Source organism: Gymnoscopelus microlampas (genome assembly GCF_963454915.1).
Source record: "Gymnoscopelus microlampas genome assembly, chromosome: 11".
Classification (NCBI taxonomy): Eukaryota; Metazoa; Chordata; class Actinopteri; order Myctophiformes; family Myctophidae; genus Gymnoscopelus; species Gymnoscopelus microlampas.
This window is the reverse complement of record NC_139948.1, coordinates 45,372,028-45,395,919: the sequence shown is the minus strand read 5'-3', so window position 1 is coordinate 45,395,919 and position 23,892 is coordinate 45,372,028. Positions and strand designations below refer to the sequence as shown.

The following is a 23,892-nucleotide window of genomic DNA, read 5'->3' as shown; positions in this document are numbered from 1 at the left end:
GCGCCGTACCCGCACCATTGGGACGAGACAACAGGCTGAAGCCTTCCATGTACACTCGCTGTTTGACGCTCCAGGAGGCTTGGAGAGCCCACTCGGCTCCTCCAAAAAGCAAAATGACCAATTGGGACAAAACTATTTCCAGGTTAAGCTGGAGGAGCGAGTGTGAGCGAGCGAGCGAGCGAGCGAGCAGAGATTTTGGGGGTATTGGAATTTGGCGCATGCGGAGAGACGCACTCCTCCGTCGCCCCCGTCTCTGTTGCTCTGCTGCCATTCACACAGCGGGAAGGTCTGCAAAGCTCTCCCAGACGCATTAAGGAGATTCCCCTCCCCTCCCCTCCCCTCCCCTCCCAACCCAAGACATAAGCTCTGCTATCCCATCTGCCTGTACCTCCAGGAGTCTGTACTCCTCTGAGAGACTGTCTGTCTGTCTGTCTGTCTGTACTCCTCTGAGAGATGTCTGTCTGTCTGTCTGTCTGTCTGTCTGTGCTCGTTAACAGCTGCAGGAAGAGCACTTCTTCAAAAAAAAAAGTCTTCCACTTTCTTTGCACTACAAACCCATTTTCCAGCCTGCCGTCCTTATTTTCAGCACATCGTTGTAGGCAAGAATTATTAAAAAAAAGAAAACATATTTAAGAAATGTACAACATTTTTGAAAATAGCGGGGGGGGGGGGGGGGGGGGGGGATAGCAGCTCTATAAGGTTAAAGCTTTAGAGTTTTCTGCAGAAATAAATACCTCAATATGTATGCCATTTATCTCAGTCGCAATACTCTATAGCAGTGGTTCTCAAACTTTTTCATGTCAAGGACCCCCAAATTGCCCGCGGACCCCCATTTGAAAAGACATGCAAGGGACCCCCATAAGAGGAGATTTTTCCGGCTCTAGCAGTGATTCTCAACCATTTTAATTTCAAGGACTCCCAGTTTGACATGCATTAAGGCTACGGACCCCCATTTAATGCCATTTATACCTCTGGGACCCCAATTCATATTGTAAAATCAATGTTAATGTAACTCTGAGAGTGTACAAATGGAACCAAATGGACCCGTTAGGGTCCATTTGGTTCCATTTGTACACTCTCAGAGTTACAGACCCATAAGGGTCCATTTGGTTCCTATAAATCGTTTAGCTGGGGACCCCCTGGTTTCCCCTCAAGTACCCCTGGGGGTCCCCGGACCCCACTTTGAGAACCAATGCTCTATAGTATAATATGACTATGGGTTCACAGGTCATTTTGTATCATATATATAAGAGAGTAGCAACAGTGAAAACTAAACATTCTTCAAAAAACTGCATATTATAGACATACTGTAGGTGCCATTCTGGTCTCGCTGGTGAGCAATTCAGTCTCAGTTGTGTGTCTGGACTGAACTGGTCAGGCTGAATCCCTGAGTTTCTCTAAACTAGTAGATCACAAATTAGATTGTAGATTATTTAGTAGAGTAGATTATTTAGTATAGTAGATTATTTAGTAGAGTAGATTATTTAGTAGAGTAGATTATTTAGTAGAGTAGATTATTTAGTAGAGTAGATTATTTAGTATAGTAGATTATTTAGTAGAGTAGATTATTTAGTAGAGTAGATTATTTAGTAGAGTAGATTTAGTAGAGTAGATATAGTAGAGTAGATTATTTAGTAGAGTAGATTATTTAGTAGAGTAGATTATTTAGTAGAGTAGATTTAGTAGAGTAGATTATTTAGTAGAGTAGATTTAGTAGAGTAGATTATTTAGTAGAGTAGATTTAGTAGAGCAGTTTATTTAGTAGAGTAGATTATTCAGTATAGTAGATTATTCAGTAGAGTAGATTATTTAGTAGAGTAGATTATTTAGTAGAGTAGATTATTCAGTAGAGTAGATTTAGTAGAGTAGATTATTTAGTAGAGTAGATTTAGTAGAGTAGATTATTTAGTAGAGTAGATTTAGTAGAGCAGTTTATTTAGTAGAGTAGATTATTCAGTATAGTAGATTATTCAGTAGAGTAGATTATTCAGTAGAGTAGATTATTTAGTAGAGTAGATTATTCAGTAGAGTAGATTATTCAGTAGAGTAGATTATTCAGTAGAGTAGATTATTTAGTAGAGTAGATTATTCAGTAGAGTAGATTATTCAGTAGAGTAGATTATTTAGTAGAGTAGATTATTCAGTAGAGTAGATTATTCAGTAGAGTAGATTATTTAGTAGAGTAGATTATTCAGTAGAGTAGATTATTCAGTAGAGTAGATTATTTAGTAGAGTAGATTATTCAGTAGAGTAGATTGGTCATTTTCACTATGTGTCGCTCACAAAAGTAGGGCTTAACCATTTTAACCCTAGTGTCCCTATACTCGATTCTGCGAAATTAACGGAACAGCTTTAGATCAGCTGTAAACGGCGAAGATATAAAAAGGCAGTAAAAGCTTATTATAGTATAGACCCCTGGGTGACTCCGGTCAACGAAGTATATGAGGTCTAAGGGGTTAAGTGGTTAGTCAGCACCCCACCCCACCCCACCACGCACGCACGCACGCACGCACGCACGCACGCACGCACGCACGCACGCACGCACGCACGCACACACACACACACACACACACACACACACACACACACACACACACACACACACACACACACACACACACACACACACACACACACACACACACACACACACACACACACACACACACACACACACACACACACACACACACACACACACTTGCTGCTACTCTCTACCATCTCCTGTCCTTGTGTCACTCCTCCCGTCCTCAGGAGGTTCCTTTTCAGCGGCTACATGGGGAGGCCCACACTGTGGCCTCCTCCTAGGCTGACCAGAGGACGAGGAGCCCATACATGGGGAGGCCCACACTGTCCCTATGCTCCTCATTAATAATAATAATAATGAATTGCATTTTTATAGCGCTTTTCCAAGTGCTCAAAGCGCTATACAATGGTTCATTCATTCATGCAGGTGGGGGACATTGGGAGGTGGAGCGGCGAACAGTCGACGCCAGCGTCCCCACTTTTCCCACATTCACACACCAATGGTGATAAGCTAGCGCCGACCGAATCATTGGAGGCAATGTAGGGTTCAGTGTCTTGCCCAGGGACACTTCGACATGTGGTCAGGAGGAGCCGGGATTCGAACCGCCGACCCACGGATCATTGGACGACCTGCTCTACCTCCTGAGCCACAGCCGCCCAATTAGTTATTATGGCCTGGCACCTGGCCTCACTCTAGGGTCAAGCAGCCACGGAGACACCCTGGTTGACGCTCAGCGTTTTCAGTTAATACCACATGACCCTCGTTGTTAACACAATAACCGCCAAGGTATTAAACATCGTTTGTTTTCAATGCAAAAAAACAGCAACTGAGTTACAGCTGTTTTTCTGAAAATCCCATAGTCAGGGCGGGCAGAAGTGACGTTTTTTGGAATAATGTCACATCCACATACTTCTTCTCTCATTGACGATGGATCATCCCAGAGCTGTGTTATGGTGCCTAAAACAGCGTGCCAATTTTTTTTAATAGAACGACTTTATGCGTGTATGGCAGGAAATGAGTTAATGTTTACATGACTACGGTAGGAAAGAGACGTCATCTCAAGTTCAAATCGGTGAACATATCCGACTCGAACGCTAACATAAACTCGGCAGAATGAATGAATGAACTGGTTCTCGGCGATCCCACTGTACCTCACTCTATGAACAGCGAGTGGGGAGGCTCCTCTCTCCTCGACAACAGAGGCATCATCAACAACACGCCCACTCGCTGAATGTAAATTCACCACAAAACCACCTGGACGACGTCCATTCACAGTCACACACATTGCGCCGTCTGGGGTTGAATCGGTTAATACACAGACTTAACCCAAGGGAGCTGGCAGCTTAAGGTTCCACTACATGTCATGTCCTCCTGAGTGCGACATTTTTGCGTTCACATACTGCATACAGCCCCACCTGCTAATGTCTACAGCAAATAACTTCCAGGATACAGGTAAATGGTGCATTTATATAGCGCTTTTATCCAAAGCTTTTAACATAGATTGTGCATTACATTCAGACATACACATTCACACACCGATGGCGGAGGAAACCATGCAAGGCACCAACCAACCTGCTCATCGGGAGCAATTAGGGGTTCAGCGTCTTGCTCAAGGACACTTTCGACACTAACTCTTCTGGGGGAGCCCGGGATCGAACTGGGAAACCTTGCAGTTCCCCATCCGGCCTCCGCTCTACCGGCACACTCTACCCCTGAAACATACAATTCACCATCATGATGAGGACTCACCTTTGGTTTTCTGTTCAGTGGTCTGAAAGAAACAAAACAAAACAAAACAATACATTAGCAACAGTATTCTGAAAATACGTATGTTTCTATATCAGTGGTGCTCAAACAACACATACAAAACACATGAACGCAGTGTGCAATTTCCGTGAAACTTTCCACGCATATTCCCACTAGGCCCAGGAAGAATTGCCCCCCTTTTCACATTGCCCTGTTATAGCGCCACCAGGAGGCCAGCCTTGCAATGAATTTACAGGGATTTAACATTGTTTCTCTAGTTCATATATAGCCCAATTAAATAAACTCATCAAAGGCACCGCTTCCTTCACACAGGGTGTGATTTTTTTCATGTCAAGGACCCCAAAATGTATATGTATTTGGCCGCCAACCCCCATCTCTCAAAATGTTTAGTTCCAGGAACCCGCCAGAAGCAAAGGTTTGAGTTACAAATGTTCGCTTTAAAAAATATATATTCAAAGATTTGCACAATCTTTCTTCATTTTTCAAAAATAGCAGATCTACAAGCTCGTAGCGCGGCACTCGGTGCCGCGCTATGAGCTTGTATATCTACTATTTTTGAATAGCCAAAGTGTAAAATTATGCTTTTTAGCTCAAATCTAAAAATGACACAGATGCGTCCCCGGTCTCAATGTGTCTCCTGAATGACGTAAAAGCGGGTCACGCATTGAAAACGTCCCTCCTGGCTACATGTACATGTATGTTGAAAATGCAACAATGCTTTATGTAAAACCTCTCTGAGTGCTACTGGACAGGGCTGGCTGGCTGGCTGGCTGGCTTGGCTTCGACGATCGGTGGCTCTGGTTGTGACTAGCGGTGTCTGCTGCAGGAACAGAATGTTCAGCCTATTGTAATGCTAAACGTTTCATGTTCAGCTCTCTCTCCCTTCCTGCATGCAGCCAGCAGGGTGACCGAGTTCATCTGGATCCCCAGCCGAAGGGGGAACGAGTGTGGCAGGCCATATCTCACCCTGATAAATACTTGGGACTCTCTCTCTCTCTGTCTCTGTATGTCTGTGTGTGTGTGTGTGTGTGTGTGTGTGTGTGTGTGTGTGTGTGTGTGTGTGTGTGTGTGTGTGTGTGTGTGTGTGTGTGTGTGTGTGTGTGTGTGTGTGTGTGTGTGTGTGTGTGTGTGTGTGTGTGTGTGTGTGTGTGTGTGTGTGTGTGTGTGTGCGCGCAGTGGTGGAAAGTAACTAAGTGCATTTACTTAAGTACTGTACTTACGTACAATTTTGAGATCATTTGTACTTTACTTATTTCCAATTTCCAATCCTTTCACTTCTACTCCACTACATCTCAGAGGCAAATATTGTACTTTCACTCCACTACAATTATTTTAAAACTTTAGTTGCTTTTCAGATATCAATGATTACATTATGAAACATATATACACCACTTCTGCCCTATTTTATACATAGGTTATTTGAAAATAGCCTATCTACAAGCTCACAACGCGTCGCATCGCGACGCGTTGTGAGCTTGTAGATCGGCTATTTTCAAATATTTTAATACTTTTACTTTTGGCACTTTAAGCACATTTTGATGCCAATACTTCTGCACTTTTACTCAAGTACATTTTGAATTCTGCACTTTTACTTGTAACGGAGTATTTTTATATTGCAGTATTGGTACTTTTACTTAAGCAAAGAATTGGAGTACTTTTTCCACCACTGTGTGTGTGCGTGCGCGTGTGTGTGTGTGTGTGTGTGTGTGTGTGTGTGTGTGTGTGTGTGTGTGTGTGTGTGTGTGTGTGTGTGTGTGTGTGTGTGTGTGTGTGTGTGTGTGTGTGTGTGTGTGCGTGCGTGTGCGTCTCTCTCTCCCCCTCTCCCTCAACTCAACGCAATTTAATTCAAAGGGGCTTCATTGGCATGATAAAACAATGCGGTACGCTTTAGGTACATTGACAAAGCAAAAGTGGAACAAAGCAATGAATGTGAAAAATCAATGCCTGCACAATTAAATGAGAATAAATACATGTGTTCCAGAGCTGTGTTTGCGTTGCAACGCAAGAGAAAAATACACGCAAAACCATACGAATTGTTAGACGTCCTCGTAGGAAAAGGTTAGCGTGTGATCAGTGGTGGAAAAAGTACTCAAATGTTCTACTTAAGTAAAAGTTTCAATACTGCAATGTAGGAGTACTCTGTTAAAAGTAATAGTAAGTCCGGAATTCAAAATGAACTTGAGTAAAAGTACAAAAGTATTGGTACCATCTACAAGCTCACAACGCGTCGCAATGCGACGCGTTGTGAGCTTGTAGATTATTGTCAAATAGGTGTAAAATATGGCTAAAGTGGTTAATGTATGTTTTATAATGTAATAATGTATATCTGCATAGTAAACAGTGACTAGAGTTTTCAAATAATTGTAGTGGAGTAAAAGTACAACATTTGCCTCTGAGATGTAGTGGAGTAGAAGTAAAAGTATAGACAATTGGATTCAATGTCTTGCATTCACTTATTAAAACCAAATAGCAGTACTTTTTTTGTTACACATGTATTTATAAGGTAGCTGTTCTGGTATATAAATGTACCGAGGTCACCCGGTACGAACAGTGCAGGAATTCTCTCTCTCTCTCTCTCTCTCTCTCTCTCTCTCTCTCTCTCTCTCTCTCTCTCTCTCTCTCTCTCTCTCTCTCTCTCTCTCTCTCTCTCTCTCTCTCTCTCTCTCTCTCTCTCTCTCTCTCTCTCTCTCTCTCTCTCTCTCTCTCTCTCTCTCTCTCTCTCTCTCTCTCTCTCTCTCTCTCTCTCTCTGCAGGGAGAAGCACGTTAGCCTGATTAGCTAACAGAGTGGAAACAGATCGCCCACTCGCTGACATGGTACAGCAATGGTGTTAAGTAACTAGTTGTTGTTTTTTTTACTTTACTGGACTATTTCCAATTTCCAATGTGTTTACTTCTACTCCACTACATCTCAGGGTCAAATATTGTACTTTTACTCCAATACAATAATTTGAAAACCTTAGTTACTCGTTACTTTGCAGATATATATCATTATATTATAAAACATACATTAACCACTTCTGCCCTATTTTGGCCCTATTTGAAAATAGCCGATCTACAGGCTCAACAAAGCGTCGCATCGTGGCGCTTTGTGAGGTTGTAGATCTGCATTTTTCAAACATTTAACTTTTGGTTACTTGGTATATTTTGATGCCAATACTTTTGTACTTTTACTCAAATAGCATCTTTAACACAGGCCTTTTACTTGTCAGTAACAGAGTATTTTTATTTTGTGGTATTGCTTGCTACTTTACATTAAGTAAAATATCTGCGTACATCTTTCCACCACTGGTAGAGAGCACTACCGTGCATAAGCCTCTAGCAGCATGTTACTCTCAGTAAAGACACTGTTGAATCTGTTGCACATTAAACCCATTGATACCTGGAACGCATCTGTGTCACTTTAGATGTCCTTGGCTATTCAAAAATAGCAGATATACAAGCTCATAGCGCGGCACCGAGTGCCGCGCTACAAGCTTGTATATCTGCTATTTTTGAAAAATATTGAAAAATATTTTTTCCCAAAAACTGTTAGGATTTAGATTTTTTTTAAAGAATCGCCTCAGATCTTAATGGGTTAAAACCCTATTATGCTTTGTTGATTGGTGTCCCTCAATGCGCTATATACTAGGCCTAAAAATAGCTGATCTACAAGCTCACCATATGTGTGTGTATGTGTCGGCTGGCTGTCAAGAACCGGTGTTGTATGTATATTCTCTCACTGGACTAAATCATTTAACTGTTCCTCATTTTGCTGGGGACTCCCTGGAACCCCCTCAAGGACCCGCGGCGTGTCTCCGGACCCTACTTTGAGAACCACTGGTTTAATGTATGTCTTGGGGGACAGGGGGGTGGATAACGGGTAATTTATGCTTTGAGCTAAAGTGTCGAACATCACGTCGCACTACATGTCTCACGACAGTGATGAGATTTGACCATTCAAACTGTCTGCGACTCGCCATGAAATGTAAACAAGGAAGTGAATGTAGTCTCTGTGGTAACAGTGCTTACTTTGTCTTTAGACAGACGTCTGAGAAGGTCCTCTACTACGACAAATTCATTTATCAATGGAACGTCGAAACCAGCTTAACCCATTAAAACCTGGAACTGTGTCATTTTTAGATTTGAGCTAAAAAGCATTATTTATTTTACACTTTGGCTATTCCAAAATAGCAGATATACAAGCTCACAGCGCGGCACCGAGTGCCGCGCTATGAGCTTGTAGATCTGCTATTGTTGAAAAATCGTGAAAATGTGTGCAAATCTTTGAATATATATATTTTTAAAGCGAACATTTTTAACTCAAATATTTGCTTCTGGGGGGGGTCCCTGGAACAAAATATTTTGATGGGGGTCCGCGGCCAAATACATATCATTTTGGGGGTCCTTGACATGAAAAAGATTGAGCACCACTGATATAGAAACATACGTTTTTGAGAATACTGTTGAGATTTAGGAGACATGTAGAATCGGCTTCAGGTCTCAATGGGTTAAATTCGAGCCCAGGAATCAGCTCACGACGGGGCTCGCGTGTAATTTATCAAGCAGCTGTACCCTGTCGATCACAGCGTAAGAATGGTTGGCTGTTGATAAACCGCGAGTTTGTCGACATGAAGAAGCAGAATAGACTATTTAACATCGTGGACTATGCTGCACCGCAAGACCAAGATCGGATGTAAAACATTCGCGTAAGGAGCTGACGTGAGATTTGAGCGCACCGCACACAGAGGCAGCCTTTGCTATGTTTCACCCGTTTAACCCATTGAGACCTGAAGCCGATTCTACATGTCTCCTAAATCCCAACAGTTTTCTGAAAAAACGTATGTTTCTATATCAGTGGTTCTCAATCTTTTTCATGTCAAGGACCCCCAAAATTATATGTATTTGGCCGCGGACCCCCATCAAATTATCTTGTTCCAGGGACCCCCCAGAAGCAAAGATTTGAGTTCAAATGTTTCGCTTTAAGAGCTTGTATATCTGCTATTTTTGAATAGCCAAAAGTGTAAAATAATGCTTTTTAGCTCAAATCTAAAAATGACACAGTTCCAGGTCTCAATGGGTTAAATTGAAACGGGCCCCCATCCTCAGGCCCCCCCTTCCCCCCGACCGACCCCTCTGTCACTGACGCATCGAAACCTGTACCTGCCCGTGGTATGTTGTTCTCTCTCTCTCTCTCTCTCGCTTGCTATCTCTCCCCCACAAATACACATGGTATTAAGTTACACCTATTTCATGTTAGTGATAACCTGTGTAAAATGGGTGGTAAAGGGGAGGACAACGTATTGCAAAAAGGGACGACCGGAAGAGGAGAGGTGTTGTTGCAGTGAAGTTTCTGGACTAATATATATGGAGGCCCCTCTGCATTAGCTCTTGAAACGGGCCCCCAGATCCATAAGGCCGCGCCGGCCGGACCGTACGCTCAAGTCCAAGTGAGGATAGAATCCCGAAAGTTACGGTGATCTTGGCGTCTGATTAAAGGTAGGGTAAGTGATTTTCTTTGGTTAAAATAAGTGTTAAATAGCTCTATATTCTGATAGTACTCATTGCTATAGAGTGTTTGTTCAGTAAAAGGAGTCTCCTTTTCTCTCCAGCTCTTTATAATACAGAAAATGCATTTTCGTTTCAGTTTCAGTTCCAATTTTATCCAATCAGGATAGAGAACTCAATCAGGATATAGATTAAACGAGTGAAATTGGAAGTGATGACACTAAGAAATGAGCAGGCAAAATTGGAACTGGAACACTATAAAAATGAAGCTTAAAAATGGGTACTTCCTCCTGATTGGCTGAGATTTTGACACCTACCAGAAAATGTATTTTCTGTTTATTAAAGAGCTGGAGAGACGGGGAGACTCCTGTTACTGAACAAACACTCTATAGCAATGATTACTATCAGAATTTAGTGCTTTAACCTTTTAACAAAATATTTTTTGTTTTAACCCAAAAATATCACTTACCCTACCTTTAAGTTTGATAAATGAGGGACATTGTCTTCAGACAGAGTTTTTTTTGGTCCCTTTGACCGGGAGCTATGGGGCACACAGTGTGTGGATACCTTTTTCTGAGCGGCGTCCTTCTTTTTTTTCTCGTCTTGCTTTTTCTTTCTCTTTTCTTCCATCAAATGGTTCTCGTCTTCTCGTATTCCTTCGTTTTTCTCATGACTGAAACCAGAAGAAAACAGAGGAACAGAGTTGTAATGACATAAACACCTGCAATACAACACAACGTAGCATTTAATCATCCCTATTCTAGTCATTTAACCCATTAAGACCTGAAGAAGCATCACATTTTCATTTGAGCTAAAAAGCATTATTTTACACTTTAGGCTATTCAAAAATAGCAGATATACAAGCTCGTAGCGCGGCACCGAGTGCCGCGCTATGAGCTTGTAGATCTGCTATTTTTGAAAAAACATGAAAATGCGTGCAAATCTTTGAATATATATTGTTTTAAAGCGAACATTTTTAACTCAAATCTTTGCTTCTGGGGGGTCCCTGGAACACAAAATTGTGAGATGGGGGTCCGCGGCCAAATACAGATCATTTTGGGGGTCCTTGACATGAAAAAGATTGAGCACCACTGATATAAAAACATACGTTTTTCAGAAAACTGTTGAGATTTAGTAGACATGTAGAATCGGCTTCAGGTCTCAATGGGTTAAGCAAAACGCATTTGACGATAGTCAAAAAGAAATTGCAAAAGTAGCAGATCTACATGCTCACAATGTGTCACAATGCGAGACGTTATGAGCTTGGAGATCCGCTGTTTCCGATACGTTGGAAAGTTTTGACCAATGTTTTGGCCATGTGTGTCACATTATTTATTTTGATTATTGGTAGCAGTCGTTTCTTTGTATATTACAGTCATTTGTCACAAAGCCTAAAAGACAAACAGAAATGTGTTTTGTATACAGTACGTTCCAACGCTCAATGCATTGAGCATCGGCCATGGCTGAAAGGGAGAGGCCTTCTGCTAATCAGAAGTTCGCCGGTTCACCTCCCGGCCTCTGGTCTATGTGCCCGACGTGTTTCTGAGCAAGACATTTAACCCATAACTGCCTAGACTATCTATCTGCTTCAGTTTTTAATATGCTGCTTTTTTTGTTTGAATTCACTGCATTTTTGGATTATTATCCTTATTGATTATTATTTGTATTTATTAATATTTATTGATAGCTATTTATTTTGTATTATTGTACACTGCTGGTCCTGAGATGACAAATAAAATGAACCTTGAACCTTCGATGTCTTTCTTCAACGTCCACCGTCCCCATGAAGCCATAAAACACATATAAAACATTAAGACCGGGAACGCAGCGCGTGTATCATTTTTAGATTTCTATGGCTATTCAAAAATAGCAGATATACAAGCTCGAGCTTGTAGATCTGCTATTTTTGAAAAATCTTGAAAATTATTATTTTTTAAGTGAAAAATTGTAACTCAAATCTTATTGCTTCTGGGGGATTCTACAAATGTCTTCTAAATCCTAACAGTTTTTTTGAAAAAACTTATGTTGCTATAATATCAGTGGTTCCCAAACATTTGTCATGTCAATGATCACCCAAAATGATATGTATTTGGCCGCCAAAATATTTTGTTCCAGGCACCCCGCAGAAGCAAATATTGGAGTTAAAAATATTCGCTTCAATAACAAATATATATATATATATATTCAAAGATTTGTACAAATATTCACACATTTTCAACAAAAAAATAGCCAAAGAAATCTAAAATGACACAGATTCTTTCCCGGTCTCAATGGATTAAGGAGGACAAATAGAAAAACGAGAGGAATTGACCCTTGCAGCGGTAGCTCGGCAGTAGAAAACAAATTGATATCGAGCCCTGCTTCCTAAAGTGAGTCACCAAGGCCAATGACGACAGGCTGGGGCCTTGTGTTGATGCTATAATAATGCCACTCCAACACAAGGCCAATAGTCATTACTACACCACCACTCAACCAGTGTTGCCAGATTTTGCAAGAGAAATAAGCAACCAGGTCTACGAAAACAAGCCCAAAAACAAGCCCCCAAAAGAAGTGACTAACACATGTAAGCAGTAAACCTTAACCAATATACATCGGCTATTTGAAAATAGCAGATTTACAAGCCTCACAATATGTCGCGATGTGACGCGTTGTGAGCTTGTAGATCTGCTTTTTTCAAAAGCATCTTTGGGTGAAAAAAGTGAAAGATTTGAAATATTTTTGAAACATTTTAACAACACAAGTCTGGTTCAGGGGATCCCTGGAACAAAATATTTTCCGATGGGGGTTAGGGAAAAAATACCTATTAATTGGGGGTACTGTGTGTTTAAGATGTTTGAGAACCACTGGTTTAGCAACATTAGGAAACAAGCCCAAGCCCAAGTGTGTGCACATGTGTGTGTGTGTGTGTGTGTGTGTGTGTGTGTGTGTGTGTGTGTGTGTGTGTGTGTGTGTGTGTGTGTGTGTGTGTGTGTGTGTGTGTAAAATAATGAAACCATTGAATTTGGTGGCCGTCCTGAAATTGTCCTATGCAGGAGGAACCCTGTAATGATATCTCTGCTTCAAAAAGAGAAACATTGATTCAGCAGAACGAATCTGCTATTCAGCTTGAATCAAATCCCTTCATCAAGCAGCACATTCTATACCATGGCTCTTCAACAGGGGGTCCGGGACCTCTAGGGGGTCCTCAGAGTTACTACAAGGTTAGGGTCAGGGCCCGGGGTTAACCCTAACCCTAATATTTGTGGGACAGGATCTTTAACCACTTGAACACTTTGCATCCCTATTCTGAAGGGAACATTATCCGAAAAATAGCAGATCTACAAGCACACAACGCCTCGCGCTGCAAGGCTTGTAGATCGGCATTTTTTTTTTGGCAAAGAGGTTGGTGTAGAGGGGGAAAAGAGCAGACCAAGTACAGAGCCAAAGGTCAAGTTTAGGAAGTATTGAGGGTTAAGTGGTTAAAACAAAAAAAACAAAAACATTAATTGACACTGATGAAAGTGTTGTCAAACAGGTCTATGAAATGATCTGTGAAATCTATGAAAAGGTTGAATCTGCAACAGAATTCGAGACACTGTATGTATTAGGGGTCCTTGCTTCATCTCACTCTCAGCTAAGGGGTGCTTGACCTGAAAAACGTTGAAGACCCCTGTTCTACACAGAACTGATCTTTAACCCGTTAAGACCTGGAACTGTGCCATTTTTCGATTTGAGCTAAAAAGCATTATTTTACACTTTGGGCTATTCAAAAATAGCAGATGTACAAGCTCATAGAGCGGCACCGAGTTCCGCGCTACGAGCTTGTACATTACAGCGAACATTTTTAACTCAAATCTTTGCTTCTGGGGGGTCCCTGGAACAACATATTTTGATGGGGGTCCGCGGCCAAATACATATCATTTTGGGGGTCCTTGACATGAAAAAGATTGAGCACCACTGACATAGAAACATACGTTTTTCAGAAAACTGTTGGGATTTAGGAGACATGTAGAATCGGCTTCAGGACTCAATGGGTTAAAAGATACACAGCCTGTTAGGTCAAGTCGGCTGGGCAGAAGGTCGAGTGGACGAGCCTGAAGAGATGAGTCTGAAGACTCACCTCTCTTCAGACTCCACCTGTCCTCACCCTCTAGCTCTAATAGCAGAGTGGTTTTCAACCCTTTTCATATCAACGTCCATTATTTATTTGGCATTTGAGCCACTGGCCACCGTTTGATGAGATTTAGCCTCTCAAAGACCCAAGACTTTGAATATTTTGTTGTCGTTTGATAAGATTTTGTCCACAATTCCACGCTGCATTGATATGGTTCCATAGGAGAGATAACGTCAACATAACAATTATGTTACATTCTCTAATTGTGTAGACGTCTTGTAAATGAAGTAATGCAGAGTTAAAGATCTAATAAGGGTCCATTTGGTTACCATCTCTCCATTTAGCTGGGGACCACCTGGAACCCCCTCGAGGACCACTGGTGGTCCCCGGACCACTGGTTGAGAACCACTGCTCTAAAGCACTTCACTCTCCTTGTACCCGTTCCTGCCACCTTCTGCCTCAATTGATGCTCTCTATAGCGACTGACCAAGTTATGGCTGCTACCATGCAGACGTAGTATCTTGATTCTTGATCGCTCGCTCTCATGTGGTTTTGTTATTTAGGTTTGTTTTCTTGACCACAATGTTTAAAAATATAATTCAGACAGCATGCTGTTTAGACAGATGGCAGGTTCATTGTTTAGCTGGTATCCTATAGTTTCAATGTACAGATTCTTATTTTGACAGTATATTGTTTAGACCGATGCTATGGGTTCTTGGTTTACCTGTGATCCTATTTTTTTTTGTAAAGATTTTTTTTGGGGGCTTGTATGCCTTTATTTGACAGGACAGGCTGACAGGGAATTCGGAGAGAGAGATGGGGAGTGACATGCAGTAAAGGCCGTCGGGATCGGGACTCGCACCCGCGACGTGCTGTCAGGCAACACTGAGCCTAGGTGCCTGAACTGCTACGCCAGCGGTCCAGGCCCTGTGATCCTATAGTTTCTTGAGGCACTACAGTGTCTCTCTGCATTCTATGTATTTGATTACCTCGCTTATGGATAGTCACTCTGGATAAGTGTGTCTTCAAAATGCCTAAATTGTCATTGTAATTTTGAGCCAGGTGTTATGTCTGTGATGAGGTTGTGTCCAGCCATCCTATACTGGGTCCCAAGCCACAAGACAACATTAACGGTAAACTATTTGACAGGGAATTGTCACGCCACGACCCCGCAGAATAATCATATTTGAACTTGGGACTCCAGTTCCACCCTGACAAGCACTTGAAGTTGAGGCATTACATTCTGTTTGACTCGGTTCCACAGATATATATTGTGAAAATAGCTGATCTACATGCTCAACGCCTCTCAATCCTTAGATCGGCTATTTTCTATGTTTTTAGGTAATATTTTACAATTTGGCCAATGTTTGTTTTTATTTTAGAGGTATGAGAAAGGTCTTAAAAGTTCTTAAATTGTCACTTTAGAAATGTGCAAATACAATGTATACACTACTTATACGTATACATGTTGGTTAGGTTTGTTTACTGTTGAGAAATTAATGTTGCACATTAAGCAAATCATCTGGGGACCCCCCAAAATCATGTGGGGACCCCCCTCCCCCCTCCTCATCATTAGTTCACATTCGAGAGACTGCAATGCCAACAAAACACTACCTGTGACATGTGTTTCACGTGGAAGAGATTCTAGCCTAGAGCATGACTTTATTTAGCCTTAAGACATCTTGGCAAATGTAAAGGTAGAGTATGATATCTTTAGGTTAAAATAATATGTGTTAAATAGCTCTATAATCAAATCGTTGGTACAGAGTGTTTGTTCAGTAACAGTGGTCTCCCCTCTCTCTACAGCTCTTTAGTGAACAGAAAAATATATGTTCAGGTCAGGATCCCAATTTGATCAACTCAGGAGATACGTAGAACTCATACAGGATTTTTTTTTTTTTTTAAAGTGAAACTGTCTGGAAGTGATGAAACAAATTAATTTGTAACTGGTGCACTGAAGTGGGGCTCTCTCTCTCTTGATTGGATGAAATCTGTAACCCACCAGAAAATGTGTTCTGTTTATTAACCCATTAAGACCGGGGAAGCATCTGTGTCATTTTAAGATTTATTTGGCTATTCAAAAATATAGCAGCAATATAGCAGCTCATAGAGTGCCGCGCTATGAGGTTGTAGATCTGCTATTTTTGAAAAATCATGAACAAATTGTGCAAGTCTTTGAACATATATTTGAAAGCGAAAATGTTTTACTCCAATCTTTGCTTCTGGGGGTCCCTGGAACAAAATAGTATAAAATAGTATAGTATTTTTTTTTCTTTTTTTTTTTACACAATAATAATAATCAGGCATGCAAACAGCCCCGAGGTGAAAAGGGTGACAACATGTTGTTGTTTTTTCGGGTCAGGTGTCTATTTGGATTCAAAACGTCTATTGTAGCTGAAAAGCTACAAGTTTGCATGTCTGAATAATGCAAAACAGAAATATTTGTTTGCATTTGCTTCCCCCCCCCATATATTTTCATAATAAAAAAGTGCCATACTGTATATCGTATCGTATCGATGTCGTGAGCCCAATATCGTATCGTTTCATGAAATAGTAGTGCATCGGCACACCCCTAATAGCAACCAAACAACAACATGTTTTTGTCAAAATGAGTTACAAATGCTTGCTTTAAAAAATATATATTCAAAGATTCATGAGCTTGTAGATCTGCTATTTTTTGAAAAAGACCCCTGTTGGCTCATACTCGAGGTAATAAAGTTTGAAATAATTGTGATATTTGAGTGAAAGTCACATTGGCCGGCTCTGCCCTTGACCCTAACGATGTCAAACTGAACATAAAAACATCAGTCACCATCCCTTCAGTGGAGTGTGTGCCATCCATCACCCTGGCAACATGTTGAATGCAGGACATTTACTTGTGTAACATAGTATTTCTACATTGTGGTATAGCTAGTTTACATAAGTAAAAGAAATCAGAGTATACTAACTAGTGCACATTTTCCACCATTGCCCCTGGGCTCTGCGCTGCAGATGTTTGACAGCAGAAAAGCTGTCAAAGGCAAGGAGAACCTGACAGCGATCATAATATTACTGCAGAGAGCCAATTAGAGCTCTCAATCAAGTCTGATCCACCGTTATCCTTTTAGCTTCAATGTCTCACTGTACCATCCATGTGCTCAGGGGCGTCAATTGGGTATGGCAGGCTATTGCAGCTGCCATACCCTGGCTCCAGGGGAGAAAAAAAAAGAAGTACTTTTTTGATAATAAATCGGGAAAATCAGGCAAAAATAAGAATTAAATAACATAACCCTAACCTAACCCGAATCCTAACCCTAAAACCGAAATAAAGTAACCAAAAACTGGAAAAAAACGAACCCAACCCGCCCAGAACCGCACAAAAATGCGCGCGGGGGTGACCTCATGCACGCGCGCGCCGCGTGCATGCTGCCATACCCTAGCTTTTGCTGAACTGACGCCACTGCATGTGCTGTTTACATTTCTATGAGTATTCAATCAATCAATCAAAAACTGCTCTTCTCTTGGGGGCAGGATGGGATAGTTCAGCCTGGCAGATAACTATAGTGTATAGTGTGTGTACTAGTTAACCCAAGTGATCAATTTAATCCATTTAGACCTGAAACCATTTTTTTTTTTGAAAAAAATATTAGTATTATTATTAACGTTTTTATATATATATTCAAAGATTTGCACGAATTTTCAAGATTTTTCAAAAAATAGCAGATCTACAAGCTCATAGCGCGGCACTCGGTGCCGCGCTATGAGCTTGTATATCTGCTATTTTTGAATAGCCAAAGACATCTAAAATGACACAGATGCGTTCCAGGTCTAAATGGGTTAATATAATATACTAAATAATACATTTTAATACCAATTTATATGGGAGGGGGGGGGGGGGGGGGGGTGTAATTTGGACGTGGAATTCTAGGCAAATACAAGCTCACAGTGACGTGTTGTGAGCTATATAATATTTTGAGGGCCCACATCCCAGTGTCTGCTCAGGAGAGAGACACATGGGTGTGACGGAGAGATGGCAGCGCAGCCCCCTGTGTGTCTTGGGAGGGTTTCCCAGGTCTGCACACACTGAACAAAATAACGCTTAAGACTCCAGGGGGGTCCCGCCAGCAAAAAAACACAAATTCTCTTCTCTTCTGAGGTGAGGGGGTCCCTGGCACAAAACCTTTTCAGATGGGGGGCGGGGGGGGGGGGGGGCGTGGCCAAATACATATCGTTCTGGGGGTCCCTGACATGAAAAGGTTTGAGAACCACTAGTACAGAAGGTGGTTATAATAACCACTTGACACATGCAGGGCACCTCCAGACCAAACGCTCCTTAACCCTTTAAGACCGGGAACGCATCTGTGTTTTTACATTTCTTTGGCTATTAAAAAGAATCGTGAAAATAATGTGCAAATCTTTGAATATGTATATGTACATTTTTAACTAAAACATTTGCTTCTGGGGGTTCCTGGAGCAACATATTTTTTACATATTATTTTGGGGGTCCTTGTCTAACATGAAAAATGCTTGAGAACCACTGATATACTGTAGCAACATACGTTTCTTTTCTTCAACAACTGTTTTTGTAGAATCCCCCTAGAAGCAATATTTGAGTTAAATATGTTCACTTAAAATATATATATATATATATATATATATATATATATATATATATATATATATATATATATATATATATATATATATATTCAAAGATTTGCATACATTTTCAGAAATAGCAGATCTACAAGCTCATAGTGCGGCACTCGGTGCCACGCTATGAGCTTGTATATCTGCTATTTATGAATGGTCAAAGAAATAAAAAAAATGACACACAAGAAAGATGTGTTCCCGGTCTTAATGGGTTAAACAAATGGAAAGATTTTTCTGATGCTGAGCGTGTGTGTGTGTGTGTGTGTGTGTGTGTGTGTGTGTGTGTGTGTGTGTGTGTGGGGGGGAGGTAGAGAGACAGCAGCTCACACATTATAACTTCAACATCGCTCGCTCTCTCACTCTTATCCTCCGCTCCTAACATGAGACACAAATCCCACACTGATGCCTTTCAATGGACAGAGCTAGTGGCCAGTAGTGTATTTATAGCCACAGGGCAGCTGCACTGGCAGCCGCCATAATATCCACACTCAGGCCTCTCCACTTTGAAAATCATAAAATAAATGTCTGTTATATTACATGCGACGACTGGGAAGCAGTGGTGGAAAAAAAGTACTACAATTCTTTACTTAAGTAAAAGTATCAATACTGCGATGTAGAAGTACTCTGTTACAAGTAAAAGTCCGGAATTACAACATTTACTTGAGTAAATGTACAAAAGTATTGGTATCAAAATGTACTTAAAGTACCAAAAGTAAAAGTTCTAAAATGTTTGAAAATAGCAGATCTACAAGCTCACAACGATGCGACGCGTTGTGAGCTTGTAGATCGGCTATGTTCAAATAGCCTAGGTATAAAAAAGGGCTAAAGTGGTTAATGTGTGTTTTATAATGTAATCATTTATATCTGCAAAGTAACTAGTAACTAAAGGTTTTCAAATAATCGTAGTGGAGTAAAAGTATAATGTTTGCCTCTGAGATGTAGTGGAGTAGAAGTAAAAGTATTGAAAATTGGAAATACCAAAAAATTGGACTTAATAACAGTACTTGAGTACATGTACCTAGTTACTTCACACCACTGCTGCTGGGAAGGATTCAAGATCGACGTCTTCTTTTTGTGAAGCTAATCTTCTTCTAGCTACCTTTAAAAAATCGAACAGCGCCCCACAACCTGGAGAGAGTACGGTCGTCCAGGAGGATGACGGATAGGCGACTATTTTTAGCACAAACTGTCCTTTATTTCCAGTCTAGAGCCGCTCGTTCGTTCGTTCGTTCTTTGGAAGCAACTGGCTTACTCACTGCGCCAGAGGCTTAACCCTATAAGACCGGGAAACGCATCCCATGTGTGTCTTTTGGCTATTCAAAAATAGCAGATATACAAGCTCATGGCGCGGCACCGAGTGCCGCGCTATGAGCTTGTAGATCTGCTATTTGTGAGAAAAACAATTCGTGCAAGTTTGTGCAAATCTATGAATAAATATTTTTGAACACAAACATTTTTTTTTTTAACTCTGGGGGGTCCCTGGAACAACATATTTTGAGAACCACTGATTTTATAGCGACATACGTTTTTTTTTTCTGTTTTTAGAAGACATTTGTAGAATCCCCCAGAAGCAAAGATTTCCGTTACAAATGTTCGCTTTAAAAAATACATATATTCAAAGACCCACGATCTTTAAAAAAAAAAAAATAGCAGATATACAAGCTCGTAGCACGGCACTCGGTACGCCGCTGCGGCACCATGAGCTTGTATATCTGCTATTTTTGAATAGCCAAAGGAATCTAAAAATGACACACAGATGCGTTCCCGCCGGTCTTAATGGGTTAAGCTAACTGTCCAGCCGCCCCTCTCTCTCTCTCTCTCTCTCTCTCTCTCTGTGTGTGTCTCTCTCTCTCTTCGACACATAAAAAGGCCAGACTAGCCTACATGTAATAAAGCAACATAAAATCTCATGACTGAAACTCTTGAATATAGGCCCTAAAAGTAAGTAAAATGTCATAATCGTGACAACCCTACTGTCCTGTGCTGTCAGAGCAACACCATTACAGGCTGGTGTGTCTCACTTTTCTTTTATAATGACATTTTTATCCCACGATTTTGCAACCCCCTTTTTTTTCACCCAGTGCCAATTGTCTAAGTAATGCTGGCCGCTACACTCCCTCTGCCAGCCTAAGGAGAGCCCAGAGCCGAGCTCATGCATGCCTCCATCAATGCATGAGAGCTAACAAGCCTTCTTATCACCCGACAGGGAGGAGTTTCCCTCGGTTGGACGTACAGTAGCGCGTGGAAGGAACACGTTATTCCTAACCAGTTCCTTTCCCCTCCATCAGGCGCCCCGGGGGAGGCAGTATATATACCCTTAACCCATTAAGACCTGGAACTGTGTCATTTTTAGATTTGAGTTAAAAAGCTTTATTTTACACTTTGGCTATTAAAAAATAGCAGATATACAAGCTCATAGCGCGGCACCGAGTGCCGCGCTATGAGCTTGTAGATCTGCTATTTTTTTTAAATCGTGAAAATGTGTGCAAATCTTTGAATATTTAAAGCGAATAGTTTTAACTCAAATCTTTGCTTCTGGGGGGTCCCTGGAACAAGATATTTTGATAGGGGTCCGTGGCCAAATACATATGATTTTGGGGGTCCTTGACATGAAAAATATTGAGAACCACTGATATAGAAACTTACGTTTTTCAGAAAACTGTTGAGATTTAGGAGACATGTAGAATCGGCTTCAGGTCTTAAAGGCTTAACAGACAACGTCACACTGATAAGAACCAGTATGCGCGCGCAGGCCGGCACCAAATGAAACCCTTTCTGTCATGTCTCGCTACTAGGACGCGCCTCACTAGCCAACACACAAGAGGAGGTTGAATGAACTGAAACCAGCGCACCCCGAAACAATATGTTGGGAATTGGTTGCATGAAACAATCACCTGTGTGTCCAGTCTCAATGTTGGTCAACAAATAATTGGTCTATAGCATACATGGGCAACAGGCGGCCCGGGGGCCACATGCGGGCCCCATCTTCACTTAATGCGGCCCGCAGGTTAATATTATATATAATATATATTTCAGCTGATGCCTCATTCATGCAGGTTCACGCTTTTATTTGTGGCAAAACATTTTTCTCACCTCGTTTCGGAAATAATTGTGTCGCTTTTTATGCCTTGTTGTTATATTTGTGTTCCTTGTGGATGCACTGTTCCTCCGATATCTAGGGGAAAATCACACTAAATGAACGAACGCTCCTGGCTTTGTAAGGACCTGTAGGGTTAATAATAAATGGCAAAAGAAATGGTAGAAATGGCATTTATAAAAACTCCCGTTCTAAAATGTTGATGTCACCACAATACAAGGATGGTAATACAAACGTGTGTGTATGTGTATGTGTATATTAGTGATGAGCGGGGCCGACCCGTAACCCGCGGACCCGCGGGTCAACCCGCGGCGCGGGTGGGTCGAGTCAGGATCTCAGAGGCAATTATGCGGGCTGCGGGTGAGCGGGTCAGCCTCTCTCACACGCAAAAAAAACAAAAAAATCACATGCTCTTATTTTGTCTTTATTCTAATAAGAATAAGAATAATAACAGTAAAACAGTTTTGAATACACTTGGGGTGTATACTTGAAGATTATGTTCCAGTTTGTTTGTTTTTACCGCGGGGTCGCGGGGCGGGTTGAGGCGGGTTGGGTTCCGGGGCGGGGCGGGTCATGAAAAACCGACCCGCACATCACTAGTGTAATGCAGTGGTGTGTTCTACCGTCAGATGCTGTGTACGCCGTACACAGTCCAGATTATTTTGGGAAGAAGCGTATACAGTCTAATACCATTTCATCCATTGAAAACGCGAGAGCGTATACCTTGGACCACGCGCATCGTATCGTAGCGTATACCCTAAACGAGAACACAACACTGAGTGTATGTATGTGTATGTGCACGAGCGTGCGTGCGGTTCGCTGTAACGTCCTGTCCATCTCCATCCACTCTAGTATGGACTATGAACATGCTCATATGGCCCGGTGCATCTCCACACTGGAGAGAGCGGAAGAGAGAGAGAGAGAGAGGCGGAGGGGGGGGGGGGGGGGGGGACTCGTGCAAAAAGATTGATGAGGGCTGTGTGGCGGCTTGTGTGTGCGCGTGAGCGTACACACTACACACACACACACACACATACATACATACGCGCGCGCACTTGCGTGCGTGTGGCTGGCTGGCTGCGTGTTATGTGTGCATGCATGCATGCGTGCAGTGTGCGCCTTTAACCCATTAAGACCTGGAACTGTGTCATTTTTAGATTTGAGCTAAAAAGCATTATTTTACACTTTGGGGCTATTCAAAAATAGCAGATCTACAAGCTCATAGCGCGGCACCGAGTGCCGCGCTACGAGCTTGTAGATCTGCTATTTTTGGAGAATTCGTGAAAATGTGTGCAAATCTTCATTTTTTAAAGCGAACATTTTTAACTCAAATCTTTGCTTCTGGGGGGGTCCCTGCTGGAACAACATATTTTGATGGGGGGGTCCGCGGCCAAATACATATCATTTTGGGGGTCCTTGACATGAAAAAGATTGAGAACCACTGATATAGAAACATAGGTTTTTTCAGAAAACTGTTGAGATTTAGGAGACATGTAGTAGAATCGTCTTCAGGTCTCAATGGGTTAAGAGGGGGGATGGGGGGGGCGGCAGCACTAGTCGACAGTCAGTCAGTCACCGGGCACGGAGCCAAGAATGAAGGGGGGGGGGGGGGGGTGGGGACGCTCTGCTAGCTAGCAACCACAGCAGCAGCAGCTCCACCACGGCAAGTTACGCTAGAATGTGTGCAACCCCCCCCCTCCACCCACCCCCTCCATATCCCTCGCCCCCCCCATATATGTAGTTGTTGTAAATGAACACCCCGCTTGATCATACTAACTACAGCGTCACACAAAAAGCATCAAAAGTACAGTAGCAGATCCACAAGCTCAAAACGTGGCGCGACACGTTTTTTTCTCCGAGCTTGTAGATCTGCTACTTTTGAATTTGAATCCTGAAAAGTAACAGTTTTGGACAGGGTTTCCACCCGACAGCAACGCAGTGACACTGCAACACCACATCATCTGAGAGAGAGAGAGTCTAATAACCACTATTAGCCTGTCTTAACCCATTGAGACCTGAAACCGATTCTACATGCATGGATTAAAGCAACATTTTAACTCACGACTGAAAACCTAATGTGCGATTTGTGAAACAGTGTGAAAGGATCCCCCTCACACACACACACTAGCGCCGATTCCTAAACAATGAACACAATATGTAAAATTAGGATGCTTTAGTAATGTTGGTCCTGCTGTTCTACATACTGCCAAGAACACAAATTCACAGATTCAGGCTTTAACCGTTGCTTTTATATGAAATATCCGAGACGATTAAGATATTATGGAAGATGC

At 41.8% G+C, this 23,892-nt stretch overlaps 1 protein-coding gene across 1 annotated transcript in view; it reads right to left on the bottom strand.

Moving 5' to 3' along the window:
• Positions 1–23,892, bottom strand: part of LOC311054795 (trinucleotide repeat-containing gene 6C protein-like) — a 107,096-nt gene that overhangs the window by 72,488 nt on the left and 10,716 nt on the right. The window contains exons 2-3 of the mRNA XM_084070799.1: positions 10,347–10,452; positions 4,277–4,298 (exon numbers count right to left, since the gene is read on the bottom strand). Of these exons, the coding sequence (XP_083926925.1) occupies positions 4,277–4,298; positions 10,347–10,409 (85 nt within the window). The 5' untranslated portion in view covers positions 10,410–10,452. The remainder of the gene's footprint in view (positions 1–4,276; positions 4,299–10,346; positions 10,453–23,892) is intronic.